This window comes from Daucus carota, chromosome 7, assembly GCF_001625215.2.
Source record: "Daucus carota subsp. sativus chromosome 7, DH1 v3.0, whole genome shotgun sequence".
Taxonomy (NCBI): Eukaryota; Viridiplantae; Streptophyta; class Magnoliopsida; order Apiales; family Apiaceae; genus Daucus; species Daucus carota.
This window is the reverse complement of record NC_030387.2, coordinates 25,026,490-25,045,788: the sequence shown is the minus strand read 5'-3', so window position 1 is coordinate 25,045,788 and position 19,299 is coordinate 25,026,490. Positions and strand designations below refer to the sequence as shown.

Sequence of the window (19,299 nt, the reverse complement as noted above, 5' to 3'; positions counted from 1 at the left end):
TCCTCTGAAATTTTTATTATTGCCAAGATTTGTGTTCACAAGTGATGATGTCAAATTGCTTATACAATTCCCATCCACTTCTGAGATTCTATTCAACACATATATTAACATGTAATAACAACCTTTACATTAAATTTTGAAATTTGTTTAGTAATATTCTTTTTGCAGTTTAGGTGTTGAGAATGCAGAACCGGATCTAATAAATTCACAAGTAACAGTGAAAGGAGTATTTGAGGCACCAAAATTAGTATAAGAGAATCGGTAAACACGAAGTGGTTGTGAAGCAAGACCCCCCAATGAGAAAAAAGAAGATTAAGAGGAGAAGAAAGGCGACGAAGGTGGGGGATAAGGATAAGGAAGCAAAGAAAGGCGAGGAGGCAGTGGGTGGTGGAAAAGAAAAGAAGGAAGGTGGTGGCGAGGAGGCAGCAAAACCTGATGCTGCCGCCACTACTGTTGAACAATCAGAGGATGCACAAGTATTGGATATGAATAAGCATGAGTTCTACTATTACCACCCTCAGAGCTATCATATGTATCCTCAAACATCCACCGCGGAATCGTACTCATCCACCTTATATCCACCTGCGCCCCAAATGTTTAGTGATGAGAACCCTAATGCATGTTTTGTTATGTAAATTCAAAGGGATGCAAGGGACAAAATGGGAAGAGGATGTGGGTGGTGCACATGGTCATCATTTTAAATTTCTACTTCTGATCCTCTGCCCTTCATTGTTCAGAGCGAACTTCTCTTATTGTCGTTGATCACAATGCCAGGGATGAAACTATGTCACTACTGGACACAAAATTTAAATGGTAAGAAATTTGAAATGGGTGATAATTTTGTGAATTTTAAACATATTGGTGTATAGCCACTTCCTTCTGGCAGCGGCATGACAAAAACTTGGTTCTGCGAGATGGTAACCTTTATATTATGTTATGTTGTATGTGCGATTATGTATTTTTAAACAAAAGTTATGCACACACAAAGATAAAACACTATTATGCGCTATGGTTTTAGATATGGGTTAGTTATCTGCTTGAGTCCTTTCCACAGCTTCTGCAGATATCAGGTTGCATATAATCTCTACAATACACCAGAATTATTGCATGTTGTTCTGCTGTTGCGATCATTGTGATTTCGATCAGGAAATGCGAAATTTGGACTGGGGTTATTGCTATTTTAATGGTATGGTGAAGTTGAAGAGGTCTCAGTCCATCTGGAATGATTTATGCATGCTGTCAAGAAAGTTGTTGATGACTGGAGTCATGTTGGCCGGAGAATTGTGGTGTTTTTCTTCAGTTTTTTGGCTGGGTATTGCTGAGCATGTCTGGTCTGGTGGTGCTGCAGGTTTTGTTGGTATTTCATTGGTTGTGTTTCGAAGGTTAATTTGGGTCTGTTAGGGTGGAGTTTCTCTCGAGTATTAGGTAATGTTGGTAATAGTTTTTTCTTTATTCCTAATGTTGTTTTTGATGAAGTTTTCAATGTTCAGCATATAGTAATTAACACACCATTTAACAGTATTTGATATTTTTTAGGTAGAAATTTGTCTTGACAAGATTCACAATAAACAAGATTGATGAAGAAGTTAACTGGTGGTATTTTAGTTGTAATGTGTGCCATGATGAGGTTGAGAATGTTGACAAAAAATTCAGGTGTTAAAAGTGCAGACGTAACTTCCCTTATTCCGAGAAGAGGTACAAATGTACATTAATTTGCAAGACAAGTTAGTAAAGCGTCAGTTACAAATATAGACATTTTAATGATGTTAATAACATCTCGAAACTATTGAATAGGTTCTGGATCTTGATCCTAGCAGATGACAAGACTATTGCTACCAACGTTATTCTAATGGATCGTGTTGTTAAACGATTGATTGGCACAACCGTCACCAATCTCTTTACAGAGATGAAGAAGGAAGATTCTCTATCCAAAAAGTTTTCATTTTCGTCAGTTTTGCTTTTAAAATTTGTATTGAGGATGAACCTTTTCCTTTACTAGAATGGTGATGAAAGTGTTTTTCCTCCACTGCTAAAACATATGGTTGGTAAAGAAATGATGGTTAAGATCGCACTGACTGAAGCTAATATAGAAGGTGAAAGTACCATATTTGATGCCATAGACCTGTGTGATTCATCTGCTAAAGCTGATGGAATATGTGAACTTTCACCAATCCCCAAATGCACGCGGATATCCGAGTCAGAAGTATGGCTAAATTTCCCCAAACAAGTATCATTATCATTATTTTGTAATTTGTAATGTACAAAAAATTACAGGTTGTCACATTCATAACATGATTTCATTATCATCCACGTTACAGGTTATTCATGTAATTGAGCTCTTCCAAACACCTGATTTAGGAAAACCTTCTGTCTTGAAAAAGATAAAAGTGGTCAGTCACTCTACTTTCAATATATATTTTTAATATGTTATATTTGATTCAAGGAACTAAAAGTTGTGTTAAATTCTATTGGTGTTCTGCATAAAGAGATTTGAAAGTTATTAATGAAGCGCTGCTGCGAAAGTGTGTCGTCAATGTCCAATAAAGATACAGAGCCATGCTTGAGTTCTATCTTGACTTTGTTTTAGTATTCATGTTTATTTAAGAATTTCTACTATTAAAGAATATTGAGAGTTTTGATCATGTTTGCTAAAGATTATTTTAAGGAATAAAAGTTGAAGCGTTGATAATATAATCCATGTTTTAAATTGTTTTTCTAATCTATGTGTTTGCATTTCCCTTCTTTTATTTGCATTTCCCTCATGTGTTCAATACTTCCAATAAAGAATTTTAACTAAGCACTACAAATTGAATAACTGAGCACTGCTTGACTTCCCGGTGTTCTTATTGAGTTCATAGCCGCTGTTAGAGTGATCGTAGCAGCTTTGATAGAATCAGTTGTCGCGGGATCAGTTGTTCACGTATCAGCCTTTCAAGGTACGCAGCCAACATACCTGATTGCTTTGTTCGAAGCGGCCGGTTCTATCAGAGTGCTTTACTTCGGGTCAAGCGGTTCCAGTAAGAACACCGGGAAGCATTTGTTGCTAGGGTAGTGAATTAAGCTGCTAGGTCTTACTACAAATCCAAGAATGTACCATTCAGCTGCTATACATTGTTTCCAGATGGCTAAATATTGGTGGGTGGTGGTAATCCTCATTTATAGTATGATTTTAGTAATGGCAAGTATCTTACTGAATTGAGCTTAAAGGCATTTTCACCACCTTATCTTGCACCAGATTTAAGGCATTCGCAGCTCACAGGAAATACCTATCAAAGTCCCTTGGGTCGAGTACTGGAGCAGAGAGCAGCTCTAAATAATAATCGACCTGGGTTCTCACTGCCAGCATCCACTATCACATCAAAACAACATACATCTCCAACATCTGTGTTCACTCCATCTGTGTTCACTCAAGAAGACAATCACAATCTATCTGGTGTGTCTGTTGATTTTACTTATGTTTATGTTTAGTTATGTTATCCTAGCACCTGGTAATTGGTGATTTGTTTTGATTCCCTGCATCAAAGCCCATTGGCTCGAATAGCAGAGGGCAGCTCCTCTATAATAATACTGGAGCAGAGGGCTGTAAATAAAAGTTTTAAATGTTTTATGAAACTTTCATTGCTATATTTTTGTTCAGGGTTAAATTTTAAGAAAATAATATATTATTAACTAAATATTCTTTCACAATTATTTTCATATTTTTATATAACTCAGTAAATCTATTTTCACTTTTTTAGTTATCTATATTTATTTAAATTTTAATAATATATATTTAGTAATTACAATTTTACAATTACAATCCGATTACTTATATTATTCCCTTAAATATTTTATTTTATTTTATTTCTAATTTTATATCAAAAATAAAAATACTGTATAAAAAATATTATCCAGTACCAAAATCTAATATTAAATTTTATTAAAAGGTAAAATATAATTAAGATTGCTCCGACCAATATTTTGTTAGCATTACATTTCAATATTCATATAATCGTATTATACGAGTGGTTAAATTTTAATTTTTTACTTACTTTACAATTTAATTTAATTATAGAAATCAACAATTATATGAAAATTAAGAATTATAAGATAATATTGTTAAATTTTCAAAAATAACTGTTAGAATCAACATAAAATTTTAATTATCATATTTAGTAAAAATTTAAATTTAAAATTTTTAAAATGAAATTCTCACTTACGTTACAATTATATTTAAAATTTTGTGCTGATATAGCTTAACATTTGATAACCGGGAATCTAGAATTTTAAGAAAATATTGTAATATAGAAAAATTAATAAATTAATAAATATAATACAAATATAAATATTACTTTCATTATATTTTGTTAGCATAAATCTCAATTTTTGACGGTGAATATCATGTATCCCAAATAATTATTTTTTTGATGATGCAGTATCTGTAATATTGGTTTAATTTATTTTTCAACCTCATTTTAATGAAAATTTTAATAATTTACCTGCACGCGAATCGCGAGCATAATTCCTTAGTTTATAAAAGTGAATGATTCTTTAATAGTCCATAATTATATTAATTCACAACATTATATATACAAAGCTATTAGATTGTTGAAATTGTGATATCATATTTTATAATAATTTTTTGAAAAGAATGCATATTTTTGAATAAAAACTAAATATTTTTAAATTTAAAAAGTAAGAATTATTTGAAGTTTGCAATTAGTGCCGTTCTGCGTGCAAATATCAGCCTACCCCACAGCTCTGGTGTAAATACGTTGGAATCACAAAACGTATTTATCAGGGTTTCTCTCGTTTAATTTAATAAGTCAAGGGTTAAGATTAGCAACACCCAAAAATTTCTAAAGTTGGATATTGAGGAAAAAACACCCGATACTACTATTATACAGTAGTATTTTGTTTTTATAATTTTCCGGGTCTACCAAACCCAAGCCACCCGTTACACAGATCGAGAAAAATAACTAACCCAATCGTGTACTCCACCTCAGTTGCCCCTCTCTCTCTCTCCCTCCTTCGAGCTTGGTACTTCCCTCTCTCTATCTTCATATCTCTATCTGTTATATCTATATACATGTACAAATATTATACACAAACTGCTGAATGCACAGTATATTTGTTGAAGCTGTAGTTTGTTCAGTGTCTCGTCCAATATGATTATCTGTTTTATTCGATTCTGTTTTAGATGCATTTAAATTACCAGATTTTAATATTCTTATTGTCAAGCACTTTCATTAGTCTCTAAACTGTTCGATGAAATTCCTCTAAGAATTAGAGGTTACTACACTATTAAGCTCAACCAACCAAGATATACTCGTGTTTAGTGTAGAACGCAAGATACGTTTAGGATGGCCTTTTTTTTGCTTAACAAAATGCCATTAGTAAGTCGTGGCGGATATAATGCTGAGCAGTACTGGCTTCTTTTGATAAGTTGTTAAATCAAATTAGTGGTTAGCTAAGCGTGCTCGTTAGGTTGATATTTCTATGTAAGAACGTTGTTTGGAAATGTAATGCGAGTTTGTTATTTCTTCTAATGTGCATATATGCCTAGCCTTTTTTGTTCAAGTGTGATATGTGTGATTGAGGGCATCAAACTTGATGACTACCATTTGACTAGTGTTACTTATAGACCTGGCAAAATGGATTTAAAACTGCAAAACCAGACCAAACCAAGCCACATTTTCAAATTTAGTTCATCAAAAAATCACACTTTCGAAATGGTTTTGGTTAGGATTTGAATCACCTTTTTTCCTCTAAATATGGACTGAAACATGTGATAACCATTTTTGGAACCAGATTTCTCCCTCTGCATCTCATTATACCACACATACTACCACGCTCATGACTTCGCCGTCGTTGTTTGTGAATTGTAATCCTATTCAAATGATGGCCCACTTTATTTTACTATATTATACACGAGTTTTTGTTTGCCTTTAATTGTCACTTTTTGCTTTTCAATATTCAAGCTTCATATGAACTTAGTTTCTTAATAAAATTTAATATGAGCTACAGATCCTTAACCTTCTACAGCTGTAAGATTTTAATATTTTATAATATTATAAATTATTTATGAGTTAAAATTTTTTTAACAGTAAGCTTTTGATACAAATAAAACTCTAATTAAAAAGGTAATCACATATACTTTTAAAATTTTAACACAAATATGGATAATCCATATTTCCATCCACATCCATATAAAACCAAACCAAGTTAGATCCATATTTTATATAATATGGTTAATATTTGGTTTTGGGTCGAAAACCAAACCAAATCCATATTAATCAACCAAAACCAAACCAAATCCATATTACGCCAGGTCTTACTTAATATATAGATGGATTTACTAGTTTTTTTTATTATTTAAGAATAACATGTGGGATGTATTTACTTAATCTTACAATTCTCAGGCAACTTACCAAATACATAGAAACTATATATCTGCATAGTTTAATCATGAGATTCGTTTTTATTTTATTTTAAATTGATTCTGCATTCAAATAATCTATTTCCATATAAAGTACTTGAGTTTGACAGAATTTGTCATGTCTATAATTTGGATAAGAATAAACTCTACTCGTCAGATAATTTTGCAAGGATGGAGAACAAACATTACATATCAAATCCAAGCAAGACACTCTATGCTTAAGTTTATAAAATGTATATCAATTCACCGATCACTACACTAGTGAATTGTGTATGTACTTAATTCTGCTCCGGTGTAACTCCTTTTTTTTTTTTAATCTCAATGTTGTTAAAATTTCAGGTCTCGAATTTTGGAGCTTGATCAATATGGCAGAAGGTATATCAGTTCTCTTTTTGTCTAAAATACTTATTATTATGCTCACTATTTCCCCCATTACTTGGTCCGTGGATTTTATATCTATTGAATGTTGGTGAAGTTGCGTCTTCAAGTTTCCTGGGAACCTAACTTCTGAAATCATGATATATTTTTGCTTGTGGATGCTCTGAAGGTGAAAATGGATCAACAACACTACCGGTGTCTCCCTATGACGAGGCAATGGATGCTCTGTCCTCTCTGATTACAAAGCGTACTCGTGCTGATAAGAGCAATAGCGGGGACCGCTATGATTTAATGTTTGATTATCTGAAAGTAATTATCTGATGTGAATTTGGTATTGCGATATTGATTTTCTGTAAACACATATATTTGACAAGCTAATTGTAATGATTCTGACATATAGATTCTGGAACTGGATGAGCCAATTTCACAGATGAAGGTCATCCACGTAGCAGGCACTAAAGGAAAGGTATATATTTTAATATTTAGTGTATATGAAGGACTTCTTTTGAATTACATTTACATCTTAAACTCACGAAGCCGTGACAAACTCTTTGTCTATGAAAGAGATTTTGTGGCTATCGACCTTATTAACTTTCTCTAGTTTGTTGCTTGTTAGTACTTATTCTATTAGATCTTGGGCGTAGAAGCATGTAACTTTTTAATTGGTTCCTCCAGCTTAAGCTATTAGTATTTGTACCTTCTTCGATATTTAAATCATTACAAGTTGATAAATTGATCATTTAGTTTTCCTCACACAATCAAGCTTGTCAGCAACTCAGAAGTATCACAACTGATAGGATTTCTCATGTTCTCTCTGTTGTAGCTTAGACTAAGCAGCATATTTACAAAATTAGAGGATTGTACATGAATCACATGTGGCTTAATCTTGTCATTTAGCATGGAGCTTCCATCAAATTTGGCCTGCCCCAAAATTTCTATATTACCTCCGCTCCAGAAGCATCTTTATACTTTGCTGACCTTTCTTTATTATTATAGTTTAAATGAGTTCTATGAATTGATTGCTTATAATTATTGGCTTTTTTATCCAGACAGTAACAAATAGGTTGTCAAACTGATATTTCGGACACATATATGCCGTATCCGAATTTGAAAATCCGAGTATATGAATCTGAATTAACAGATAATATCAGGATCCGAATAAAATCCTAATTCGTTTTAGGTAGGCAGATTTTTTTTAAGCAAATAGAAAAACAATTTGATTTTTAAAAGAGATATATACTTGAGATAATATATTAATATGTCATATTCATACTATATAAATTTTCGTAAAAAATGTTTACACTTAAATATATATCAGAAAAACATATATAGTAGTGAACAAAGACATATATTATTAATTGATCGTAAATATTTAATAAGTTATAAATATTATGTATTAATACATAGCAATTCTTTATTTTTGAATCCTAATTTCATGGGATACGGATAGGCCTATATTCATATTCCTATCCGAAATGGTCGATTTCAGATAGAGATATCATCCAATTATTTTGAATACAGATATAGTATCTGCTTATATATATTAGCTTTCTAATACTGATATTTTGAATGGATATTGATTGCTGTGAATTTTTTTGCCAGGCCTAGTAACGAATATTGCCAATCAACATTAGCCTTTTTGGCAAAAGTAATAATCATATTAGTAAAGCCTGTTTTTTGTTAATTTCTCAAATTATCTAGCTAAATTTCAGAATTGTGTGTTTCAGTGATGTTGATTACTTGTCTAGTCCATTAGCATATAAAGTAACTTATCACTAATTACATATCAATTGGAAATTGTGAAGGGATCAACTTGCACTTTTACGGAAGCTATATTACGTAATTGCGGGTTCCACACCGGGCTTTTTACATCCCCTCATCTCATTGATGTTCGAGAAAGATTTCGATTAGATGGGTGAGCTTCTAATAACCTAAGGAATGTCTCTCTCTGTATATATTTATGTGCATGGACCTTCCCCTGCTTCCAATTTACCACAACAAGTCGACAACCAAAGCATGCACATAAAGAGATGTTGACATAGCATATCCAGTAATATATATATATATATATAATATATATATATATATATATATATATATATATATATATCTTATATATCACATCAGGCTGCCTGGTGGGGCTTAGTTATAAATCTTCCTAAATGATGAGTAAACTCTCTTTTCTGCAGAAAATCAGTGGCCTCCACTAAATGAAAATGGTTATAATATGTAAAATTTCTAATGCAAGCAAGTTGTTTAGAAATAACAGCAACCCTCTCGTTCAGTGTTAGAAAATTTTGCAACAAAAATACCCGCAAGTCAAGGGCGTATATGAATATGATGGCAAGTACTAGCTAGTTTATTAAAATCAAGATCAACTTCTCAAGCTAGATCAATCTAAGTTCCTAACCTAACCAATTCCAGATACAAATAATGAATTAGTAGTTTTGACCACAAAGACAACAGATGAAGATACTGAGTCGTATTACCTGTAGCCTAACATCACGTTAAGGCACAGAAGACTTTGTCTGGAAGCTTCAGAAGGAGGCACCATGGATGCCCGGCAAGTTTGGAAACACTCAAACTTTTTTGTAACTTAAAAAGTTGTAGTAGCTTGGATTAATGTGATAGCTTAATATGCTTTTTTTTCTATAGTTACAATGGAACCTATTGCTACATATGCATTTGATGATTTCTTCGTTCTTGGTGGTTATTTCAGTGTGGACATATGCGAGGAGAAGTTTTTGGCATATTTCTGGTGGTGTTTTGATAGACTGAAGGCATGTATATTCGGAACTTTTATATGATTGATTGATTAATATATAAATAGTTAAGTTCTATGGAGTCCACTGTTTCAGTTTTCCTCAATTTTCATGGAAGTTCCATTTTCTGTGAGTCCTTCTATAAGATTTTTCAGTTTCTGAAGAGTAGTTTGCTTCGGGGGTTCCTGAGAATCTCTGCAGTTATAAATTCTGTTGCTATGCATATTTATGGCAGTGATGATTAATGCAGATAGTGCTTTGAGCTAGAAATTTATTTTTTTCTGAGTCGCCAAGGAACAATAATTATCCCAATGAAGCAGTGAACGCATTTCTAATTTCTTTGGTTAACTGTAATTTCATTTGCATGTTGAACTATTATAATCTGTGTTTCCATTAAGTGGAACAAATTAGGGAAAACAGTAAGAAAGTAGGAACTGCTTAGATAAAACAGTTACCAGATAGGACTAATGTTTCAGTTGTTCATCTAAACAGTTGGAAACTGAAATGATTCAGATTATCTCGTGAAATAGAGGGTCGTGGAGCTGAATCATTGATGGTAACAGAGTGTTTTTAGAGATGTATCTTTTTTCATCAAGAAATTATTATAATATTATATTAGCATCTTTTTCAGATTAGAGTTAGAGATATCCAATTCCTGTATGTCGCCTCGACGAGGCTGAAAATGTTTGACATGGATAGATGGCCAAGGGTCGGACTGCACAATAGGTTAATATTTTTGCTTGTATATGATGCAATAAGAAGTGTTGAGTCCCGACAGACACATGGGTACTTGAGGTGAAATAAGGAGTTGGAGTAACATAGCTAATAACTAATTTACCTGTATTAGCAAATCAAACATTTACTTAGAGGCACTGTCAAAAGAGTAGCACATAATAAGGCTCTTGGTGTTTATTGATGCAACATGCGTGATGCAATATCACGTGACCACTGAATATGCAGGGTTGCGTGTCTGCTCTTATCTAATTGGGTCTCGCTTGATGTATAGGAATAAATAATATCACTTGGAATAAGGTAGACTAAAAGGTATGACGAGGTAAGCGGGGTGTAGCTTAATATGGATTTCCAAATTAAAGATTTCTCACGATTAATCTCTTTAAAGATATTAGTTGTAGGCATCATATGGTTGTTATTAGTACTTTTGGCTGTCTATATCCCCTAGCAAGTAGATTATCAGAAATGGATTAATTTTTTTATTGTCAGACCTGGAATATATGTGAAATGGTTTAAATAAATGTTGAAGATTCTGGAATGACTGTGTTTTAATTTAATGATGGACAAAAATCACAAACTAATATAGTTTGGAAGCATATCAATCTTATCCTTGTTTGTTTCAATCTCACGCTGACAGCAATAAACTGTATGACTTGCTCATGGTATGTCACTTTTTCTTATTTCCTCCTCATGCTTAGTACAGGAAAGAACTGATGATGACATAACACCAATGCCTACTTATTTTCGATTTCTCGCCCTACTTGCATTCAAGATATTTGCAGGAGAGCAGGTATCAAGCAATCCCGTTACCAACCAGCTGTTTCATCTAACAATTGAAATAGTTACCAGTTTTTATATAATGTCCTTGAGTATAATATTATCGATGCCGTAAAATTAACTCTGACAGGTGGATGTTGTCATCTTGGAAGTTGGTTTAGGAGGAAAGTTTGATGCAACAAATGTGGTACGCTTACTTTCTATGAGGAAATTCAAGTGAAATTATAATTGGAATACAATTTTCAGTAATAAGATCCAGCGTTACCATCTTTCAGGTTCAGTCACCAATCGTATGTGGAATATCGTCCCTGGGGTATGACCACATGGAAATCCTTGGTTAGTTTTTCTGTCTTTGATTTTAACTGTTTTAGTTGCATTAGTTCTAACCTGCTTTGCATAATTTGCAAGTGCCTTTAAGATTCTTTATTTCCTTTGTTATGGGAATTTCTAAATTGCCTACTTGAATGAGTTTGTTCTCTGCTCTAAGATAGATGGCGAAATTGAATTGCCCCAATAAACTACTTTATTGTATTTAGTAAAAGTTGCCTATTATTACGTCTAATATCATGTAATATACGTAGCTGTCCAACTTAATGTGATGACCTTTGTCATATAAGTCATGCATTTCCTTTTACTAATGTTAATATATAAGATAGAAATTACATGATTACTTGAGTTAGCTGGAGGACTTGCTTGTACATTTTTGTATGAAGCAACAAACATGCTGTAGAATCATTGAATATGATATGAAAATCTATGGACCTACATACATTCTAGACATGATAATTTGTCTGTAGAGCAAACAAAACACATCGAAATCATAGACCACTTAGTCTAAAGCATCACCTTTATACTTGCTCAATTTTTTTATGTAAAAGCTTTTTCATATAATTTAAGGGTCCGTGATCTTGACTTAAATTTTCTTATTGTCGTTTTAATTTTAAGCTTTTAATTTCAAACTGTAGAGGCACATTAATATCTATTGCACCTTGTGGCAGGGAACACATTAGAAGCAATTGCTGGAGAGAAGTCTGGTATCTTAAAGGTGCTCGTCACAAACCTGTTCTTTGAACATCTTCAACTGCATAGCACATTCGATAACTCACACTCACACACACAAACACACACATATAAAGTAGATCATGATATTTTTGTTTTTCGGAATCTGCTAATTGGTTACTTTTATTTTCTTCATTGTCTTTTTAAATATATAGACACAAGAATACTATTTTAAGTTCTTAGTCTTTACTTATTGCACTAAATTATATTTTTTCTCTTGCATCCCTTCTAATATGAAGAGAGGAGTTCCTGCCTTCACAGTTTTCCAGCCTGATGAAGCTATGCATGTGCTTGAAGAAACAGCTTTATCGTTAGATGTAAGTTTCAAATGTTATTCGTTACGGAGGTCATACAACCCCTATGAACAAAATAACTTTATTTAATGTAACAATATGAATACAATTACACAATAACTGTAGCTTTTTCTCCTTGTACATATCTGGCCTTATAGGTCGTTCTCAAGCCTTCCAATTTCATGGACATGACAACCATGGTTTTATACAATTATAATCAATCTAAGAGTAAAATTGTATTAAAAATATATATGTATATACTCTATATTTACGAAAATTTATTAATAAATAGTATTAAATAAATCCTATGTTAAGCTCGGTATAGTACTGCTAAGTAGTCACTGGATCTTAAAGTAAATATTGAAATTGTTGGATTTATTCAAGAGTATAGTAGATTGTTGGTAGGACTATATCAAAAATTAGATCACCAATCGAATTACTTCAAAGAAATATTAAGTTAAGATGGTCAAGATTAAATAATAATATCTTACCTCTGTTTCATATGTGTGATAGCTTGTAGCCCGTGCTTTGCGCACATTTTCTTAATAATTTTAATTTAATATATATAATCATCTAATAAATAATAAAAATATTAAGAATAATGTGTTCAAATATAAAATATAATGATACATTCTGAAAAGAATAAATATCATGATAATGAGTTCATTAATGTATATGGTTGAACACATGTGAACAATTCATTAGTATTTAAAATGAATAGTTGGTGAAAAAGATAGATATATCATATTTATCCTCCTCTCCTGATAGTATTCAAATATCATTCCACATACTCCTTCCATCCCGGTTTTCTAGTCCTCATTTTCTTGTTTCCTTGTCTCCACAAGGTTATCCATATTAAATTAAAATGATAATTTACTTTTAAATTTGTTAATTTTTATGAAAAATAGTACAATTTTTTGGTAGCATATAGCTTATATGTTATAATTGAATAAAATATGGGTTTTGACAGGGACAAGAAAAATGGGAGGGAGGGAGTATATGACAACGCATCAAATATATCATAAATAATAAAAACCGCGTAATTACGAAAATTTACATTTAAAATTTTATTGAATATAGGGTGAGAGAATAATGAACAAAGAAGAAAGGATGAATCTGAAAAAAGTAATGATGAATTAAGAATGAAAAAGAGATTTGCAATCAAGGTATATATAAACTCAAATATCGATTTGAACTTCAGGATGAGGACAATCAAGGTACAATATCAATTAAGGATATGCAAAAGCATATATATCTTTATATCTTATTACTATAAAATAAGAATTGTATAGGAAAAATTAATTCATTCGTCCCTGAATTATAGGTCGTTTATGGTTTAGGTCCCTGAACTAAAAAAACCCAATTTGATACCTAAACTTTAAAAAAATTTGATGCAATAAGTATATAGGTCGCTCCTGCTATACTATGATCCCGTGGATGAATTTGTAATAGTACTGATTGCAGGTACCTCTTAGAGTAGCAACTCCATTGGATCCAAATCTACTGAACGGCCAATATCTTGGACTTCATGGTGATCACCAGTACGTAAATGCTGGTTTAGCTATAGCCTTGAGCTCTACTTGGCTTCAAAAGACTGGTCATCTTAATTTCAATTATCTGGATGGAACTGTGAGTTCTCTGAATGATTTATTTTTTTCCATTTTGTTAATTTGTTTAACATAGGTTTTTTCTTTGTTTTTTTCTAATAAATATTCTTGTGAAATTAGAGTTCTCTGCCTGAGCAATTTATTAAAGGGCTTACAACAGCTGCATTGCAAGGTAGAGCCCAGATAGTCCCTGATCAGTTCATTGATACTGAGAGGCAAGAAGATTTGGTGTTCTATCTGGATGGAGCCCATAGTCCTGAAAGTATGGAAGTATGTGCAAAATGGTTTTCTCTTGCCATCGAACAAGATAATGAACATCGTAAAAACTTGAGTACTCAGTTACCTGATAACTCTAGCATATCAAGGAAAAACTCCTCACAGGTGAGTGCTGAAAACACAAGTAGTTAAATTTAACTTAAGCTGAAAAATATTGGTTTATTGTATTTCAAAGTTATGTTGATATTTGATGTTACATTTAAAGGAGATCATATATTTATGAAATAAAACTAATCAGCTGAAGCTTCTTGAGAATGAAATGAGTGCATGGACCTATCTATGGTATCTAAAATTTTAAATAACTAGATACACTATTATTTTAAATTAATCTTGTAATTTTTTGGCTCCGTTAAAACAGAACTATGCACTGGTCGGCTCTTTTCAACTTTTGACACTGACTGTCATATAGCTTCTTGGTGAAACAGTCAGTATGTGTAATTAATTGTTACCATACCACGTATTGCCTCTGCCCACTGGTTTGCTTTGTACTTATAAAAAGGATGACATACAGTTTTAACATGCGTATTGGTGTTATTAAACGTACGCAGAAGCGCAAAAGCCTCCTGGAGCATAAGCACAAAGCGTGGATTCATTGAGACAAGTAAATATACATATATACATTATGTATAATGTAAAAAAGTACAGATTTATGGACAACAAGACTTTGAAAAGCACGACTAATTTTCAGTAATGATAATACAACTAAATTCAGCACATTACTTGAAAGTCTATCATAATTGGAAGCCAAAGTTACAAAGAAATGCATTGCTAATTTACTACTTTTCATCTTCATACAACACATTCAAATAGAGATATATAATCACACATTCACACTGATAATCAGTATATATAGTTAGCATGCTATAATAGAGTCGGTGATATATAACTATATACAGCTTAGTATATATCGTATACTAACTAGTGATAAAGAAACAATTAGAAAATAAGCATAAACAGTGTGCATAATCAGTATATATAGTATATCAGTACATGTGTGTGCAGTGCGTATGTATATATATTAGTGTCAGTGTTTTATGTGTATATCACTGTGTGTAGTATAACAGTGCGTGTAGATGGAGGGGAAGACGTTATATGTGCAATTGTCAGCTGAGAATAAAGGTTTTATATGACCCAGTCGAATATAAAGTCAACATCAAAAATAGGAGAGCACTTCAGCTATGCTTCGCGCATAAGCCCCAAAGGCGCATCGCTTCAGCAGAGCGATGCACTTCAGCTGTGCTCTGCATCTGCATAAGCAAGCGCACTTCAGCTGCCTTTGCTTCACATCTGCATAAGAAAGCGCTTATGCGCTCTTTCTTTTTGCTAAGTGCTTAGGAGCTCTTAAATATCACTGATGCATATTATGTCAATTTGTCTCTTTTTTATTAGTTTTAAATCTTTAATCAAACTTCTTTGAATTCTTAAATATTTCCCAAGTACATAATAAGACCAACTTTGTCTGCAAATTGGTTACATATCACTGGTAGCTTAAGCATCAGATAGCATAGCATCTCGAGTCCACTTTCTCTGTCCCACTCCAAATGTACCGATGAGTCTATGGCAGGATAGTGCTATACTGCTATTAACCTTTGCAAGTGTCTGTAAATTCTTAGTAATATGGTATGTAACTTTACTGATGTTGCAAAATCAGTTGTACCTTTGACGACTCTATATTCTATTCTGATGTGTGATATCCTTTTCATCCTTCTAAGTATTGTGGCTTTGTGTCCAGATATTGTTATTTAATTGTATGTCGGTGAGGGACCCACAACTGCTCCTTCCACGATTGATAAACACCTGCGCTAGCCATGGTAAATATTTGCTGCTGATGATTCAGTTGGAATTTAACTTCTGCTATCCGTGGATACTACAACTTGATTTCAATGATGGATTTGGTCAAAATGAAATTTTTTGGATTTTCAAAAATAATTTGGAGTTGGTTTTGGTTCTATCCTGTGACATTTGAGTTTAATCTTAAGTTTGAGAATTTGAGGTGATAACTCAATTCCAATCATTTGGTATTAATTAATCTTTTGAAAGGAATTCATGTTCTTAACACGACCTCGAGATTAGTGTACAAAAGATCATTCATTAATCATATGTGCTGTTGTGTTTCTAAATCTGTTTATATTCACCAATTGATTTATTGTGTTAATGTGTTTCCAACATTGACTTGCTTATCTAGGAGTTCACTTCAAGCAGGCGCTGTTTGTACCAAATGTATCAGTGTATAACAAGGTTGGGACTAGTAATGTAGCACCAATTGATTCCCAGGTTGATTTGTCATGGCAGTTGACTCTTCAAAGATTATATGAATATATCATCCGCGGAGAAAAAGGTATATTGTTAATCCTGAAAACCAGTTTCATGTGGGCCCGGTGGTCTATAAAAAGTACCAATATCCAGAGGACCCAGTCATAAGTATACTAGACACTTTAAGATTGTCTGAAAAGCTGAATGTTATAAGTTGAAGGTAGTAGTCCAGTACTAGAAGATTACTGGGTTCTTTATTCCATTTAATATGGATGCTTTATAAATATTGCTGTAATTAACTGAGCCATTCCTGTGCAGCTTGGTGTTTAATTCGATAAAAAGCCCGTCTGTGTTCGAATCTAGACACTTTAGCAGCTTGATAAGCTCAAAGAAAGTCATGTTCAAACCCATATATATTTGTTTGGGTTTGTTCACAGCCCAAAATGTAACCACACGACTGCTCGTCCTGATACAATAGAACTTGTCAGATAACTTTGTTTAGTTAATACAGGAAATGAATCATTTATGAATTTAAATTTAGTGCATTCTTATGGCTATTTTAGAAAAGAAATTAGTTTTAAGGTTTGCTGGACTAGGGCAATTCATACAGTTTATTGGCCCCTTGTGGGTTTATAATGGTGTTCAATAGAATTTGGGGTGACGTGATTTAAGTTTCTTAGATGTTTTTAGCATCTGATGTGATTTAAGTTTCTTAGATGTTTTTAGCATCATAGATATTATATAATATTATCACTGCACTATAAATAGCATGACTAGACACTAATGACAGGTCACTCAAAAGTTGCAGAAATCACTGGTGATGAAGTTAAAGAGGAATCTGAAAGTCATATAAAGAGGTGTGAGAACAGCACTGTGTTTCCTTCCCTCCCTCTTGCTATCAAATGGTTGAGAGACAATTCACAACGTAATCAGTCTGTTCGCTATCAGGTAATGTGGCCAAGACTTGCTATTTTAAACTATTATCTGTTATCTTCAGAAAGATGTAGCATATGAAATTCTTTATCCCAAAAAGAAACATAAACTGAAAAACAGAATCAGAGTTTCTTGATCTGCAATTGTAAATGACAAAGAAAAACAAGTTAATTTTAGAAGCTGCAAGATATATGATCAATAAGCATTCCAACCATTCTACTTCCAGCCCAAAACCTAAGAAAATCGGTATTGGTTGGAAAGAACTAATATAAGTTAAGGTAACAAATTTTCTCATAAACTGTAAGGCTACAGTTGCTGCATGTACTGTCTTATGAGCTTTTCTACCTGTTTATTTCCTTTTCATTATATTTCAGGTCCTTGTAACTGGTTCTTTACATCTTATTGGTGATGTGTTGAAATTAATCAAGAAGTGAGCCATGGATTAATCACATCCCTATAATGACTCTGCTTACACCAGTCATGACATCATGATACCTGCTGACATGTATGGTTTTACTATTGAGTTGCTTCTGAAAGTGGTTGAAAATAACTGTTGCCGGGGTCTCATAGAAGAAAATCTTGATGTGTGGCATTAATGTGCTTTCAAAGATTTGTTGTTTTTTGCCCTATGTTAAATGTGCTAAAGTTACATGTGCTAATATCTGCGAGGATCTCAAGGAAAACAGAAGATTTGTTTTAGTCTTCCAGGAATTGGGGACATTCAAGTAACTTACAGCAGATTATAAAATCAGTTTATAGAAATGCAGTTATTTATCTGTGCATGAAATCACACAATATATTTTGTATTATATAAATTTCAAGAGTGCTACAAATATAACACAATGGTTAGCTATAATGACAACAATGATACCGATCACAAGCTCTTGGCTTTTCTATAAATCTATCTTTCTAGCTTTACTAAGTGTGTGTGAATAGTAATGTGCATAAATGAGTTGTGTTTTGTTAGTTTTCAAATAAAAACTACTTGGTTCTAGAGATATATATGGAGAAGACAAAATTTCTTCAAGCACCGACAAAACTGGAAGCTCTTCTTCCTTCAAAATATTTATAAGCTTCCAAATCTAACCATAATTACTTGTCACCTTATTCCTGATATATATGGTGCCAAATGCCCTTAGAATTTTTACTTAAAGCTTCATGTGGCACCTGCACACCTCTGTATGCACAGTGTGTGACCTTGGAGAGTACCTAGCACCTGGCACTTGGAGGAAGATGCATGTACCATGTATAAGCGTCACCTTCGATGACTTGGAAATCTTTTACACCTACAAAGTCACCCGGAGCCAATGCATCCCTTGAAAGCCCTATATTGGCGCTATGTGCTAGGACTTGGTGAATTTTCCAACACCGGGCGCCTCCACTCTATGCATTAGTATGGGCGTCATGTAGTATGAGTTTGATTATTTTGGCACTTGAAACTCACCTGGTGCCCCATATATACACTATACACTTATTGTACGCGCTACTTAGTGAGATTTTATTCACCAAGTGAAACTCCGTCCTCGGCAGAGTAGAATCCGGATCATAGTTTACGAGTGTTGAACATCACTAGAGGGTGAGTTCTTGTTAGGATCCTTGAATTGACACATTGTCCTGGTTTCCTCAGATGCCTGTGTAGGCGGATGATCCTGTGAGAAATCTTCTACTAGCTACTTTGTAATATAAAGTTTACTTTAGCCGTTCATCTTCCAGGGGCAAATGGTCTCGAGTGGGATCTAAAAAAATTCCTTCCGAAAAGGCAAACAAGGACTTGAAAGTTGGCAAAACATGCTTGTTTCCCTCAGCTGCCT

At 33.1% G+C, this 19,299-nt stretch overlaps 1 protein-coding gene across 7 annotated transcripts; it reads left to right on the top strand.

The window, feature by feature from the left end:
• Positions 1 to 4,847: 4,847 nt before the first annotated feature.
• Positions 4,848 to 18,344, top strand: LOC108196333 (folylpolyglutamate synthase). 7 transcript variants are annotated; one of them, XM_064081189.1, is made up of 17 exons: positions 4,848 to 5,019; positions 6,758 to 6,793; positions 6,966 to 7,105; positions 7,197 to 7,262; positions 8,602 to 8,711; positions 9,516 to 9,576; positions 10,994 to 11,080; positions 11,198 to 11,254; positions 11,343 to 11,403; positions 12,066 to 12,112; positions 12,366 to 12,443; positions 13,884 to 14,048; positions 14,147 to 14,407; positions 16,035 to 16,113; positions 16,488 to 16,640; positions 17,358 to 17,503; positions 17,863 to 18,344. In XM_064081189.1, exons 2-17 carry the CDS (start codon positions 6,784 to 6,786, stop codon positions 17,920 to 17,922), a joined length of 1,581 nt encoding a protein of 526 aa, XP_063937259.1. In that variant the 5' UTR covers positions 4,848 to 5,019; positions 6,758 to 6,783; the 3' UTR covers positions 17,923 to 18,344. The 7 variants fall into 7 exon arrangements, with proteins under 7 accessions (XP_063937259.1, XP_063937260.1, XP_017219061.1 ...); XM_064081190.1 differs by having other exon boundaries at positions 4,896 to 5,019; positions 17,364 to 17,503; XM_017363572.2 differs by having other exon boundaries at positions 4,896 to 5,019; positions 17,346 to 17,503.
• Positions 18,345 to 19,299: the final 955 nt, after the last annotated feature.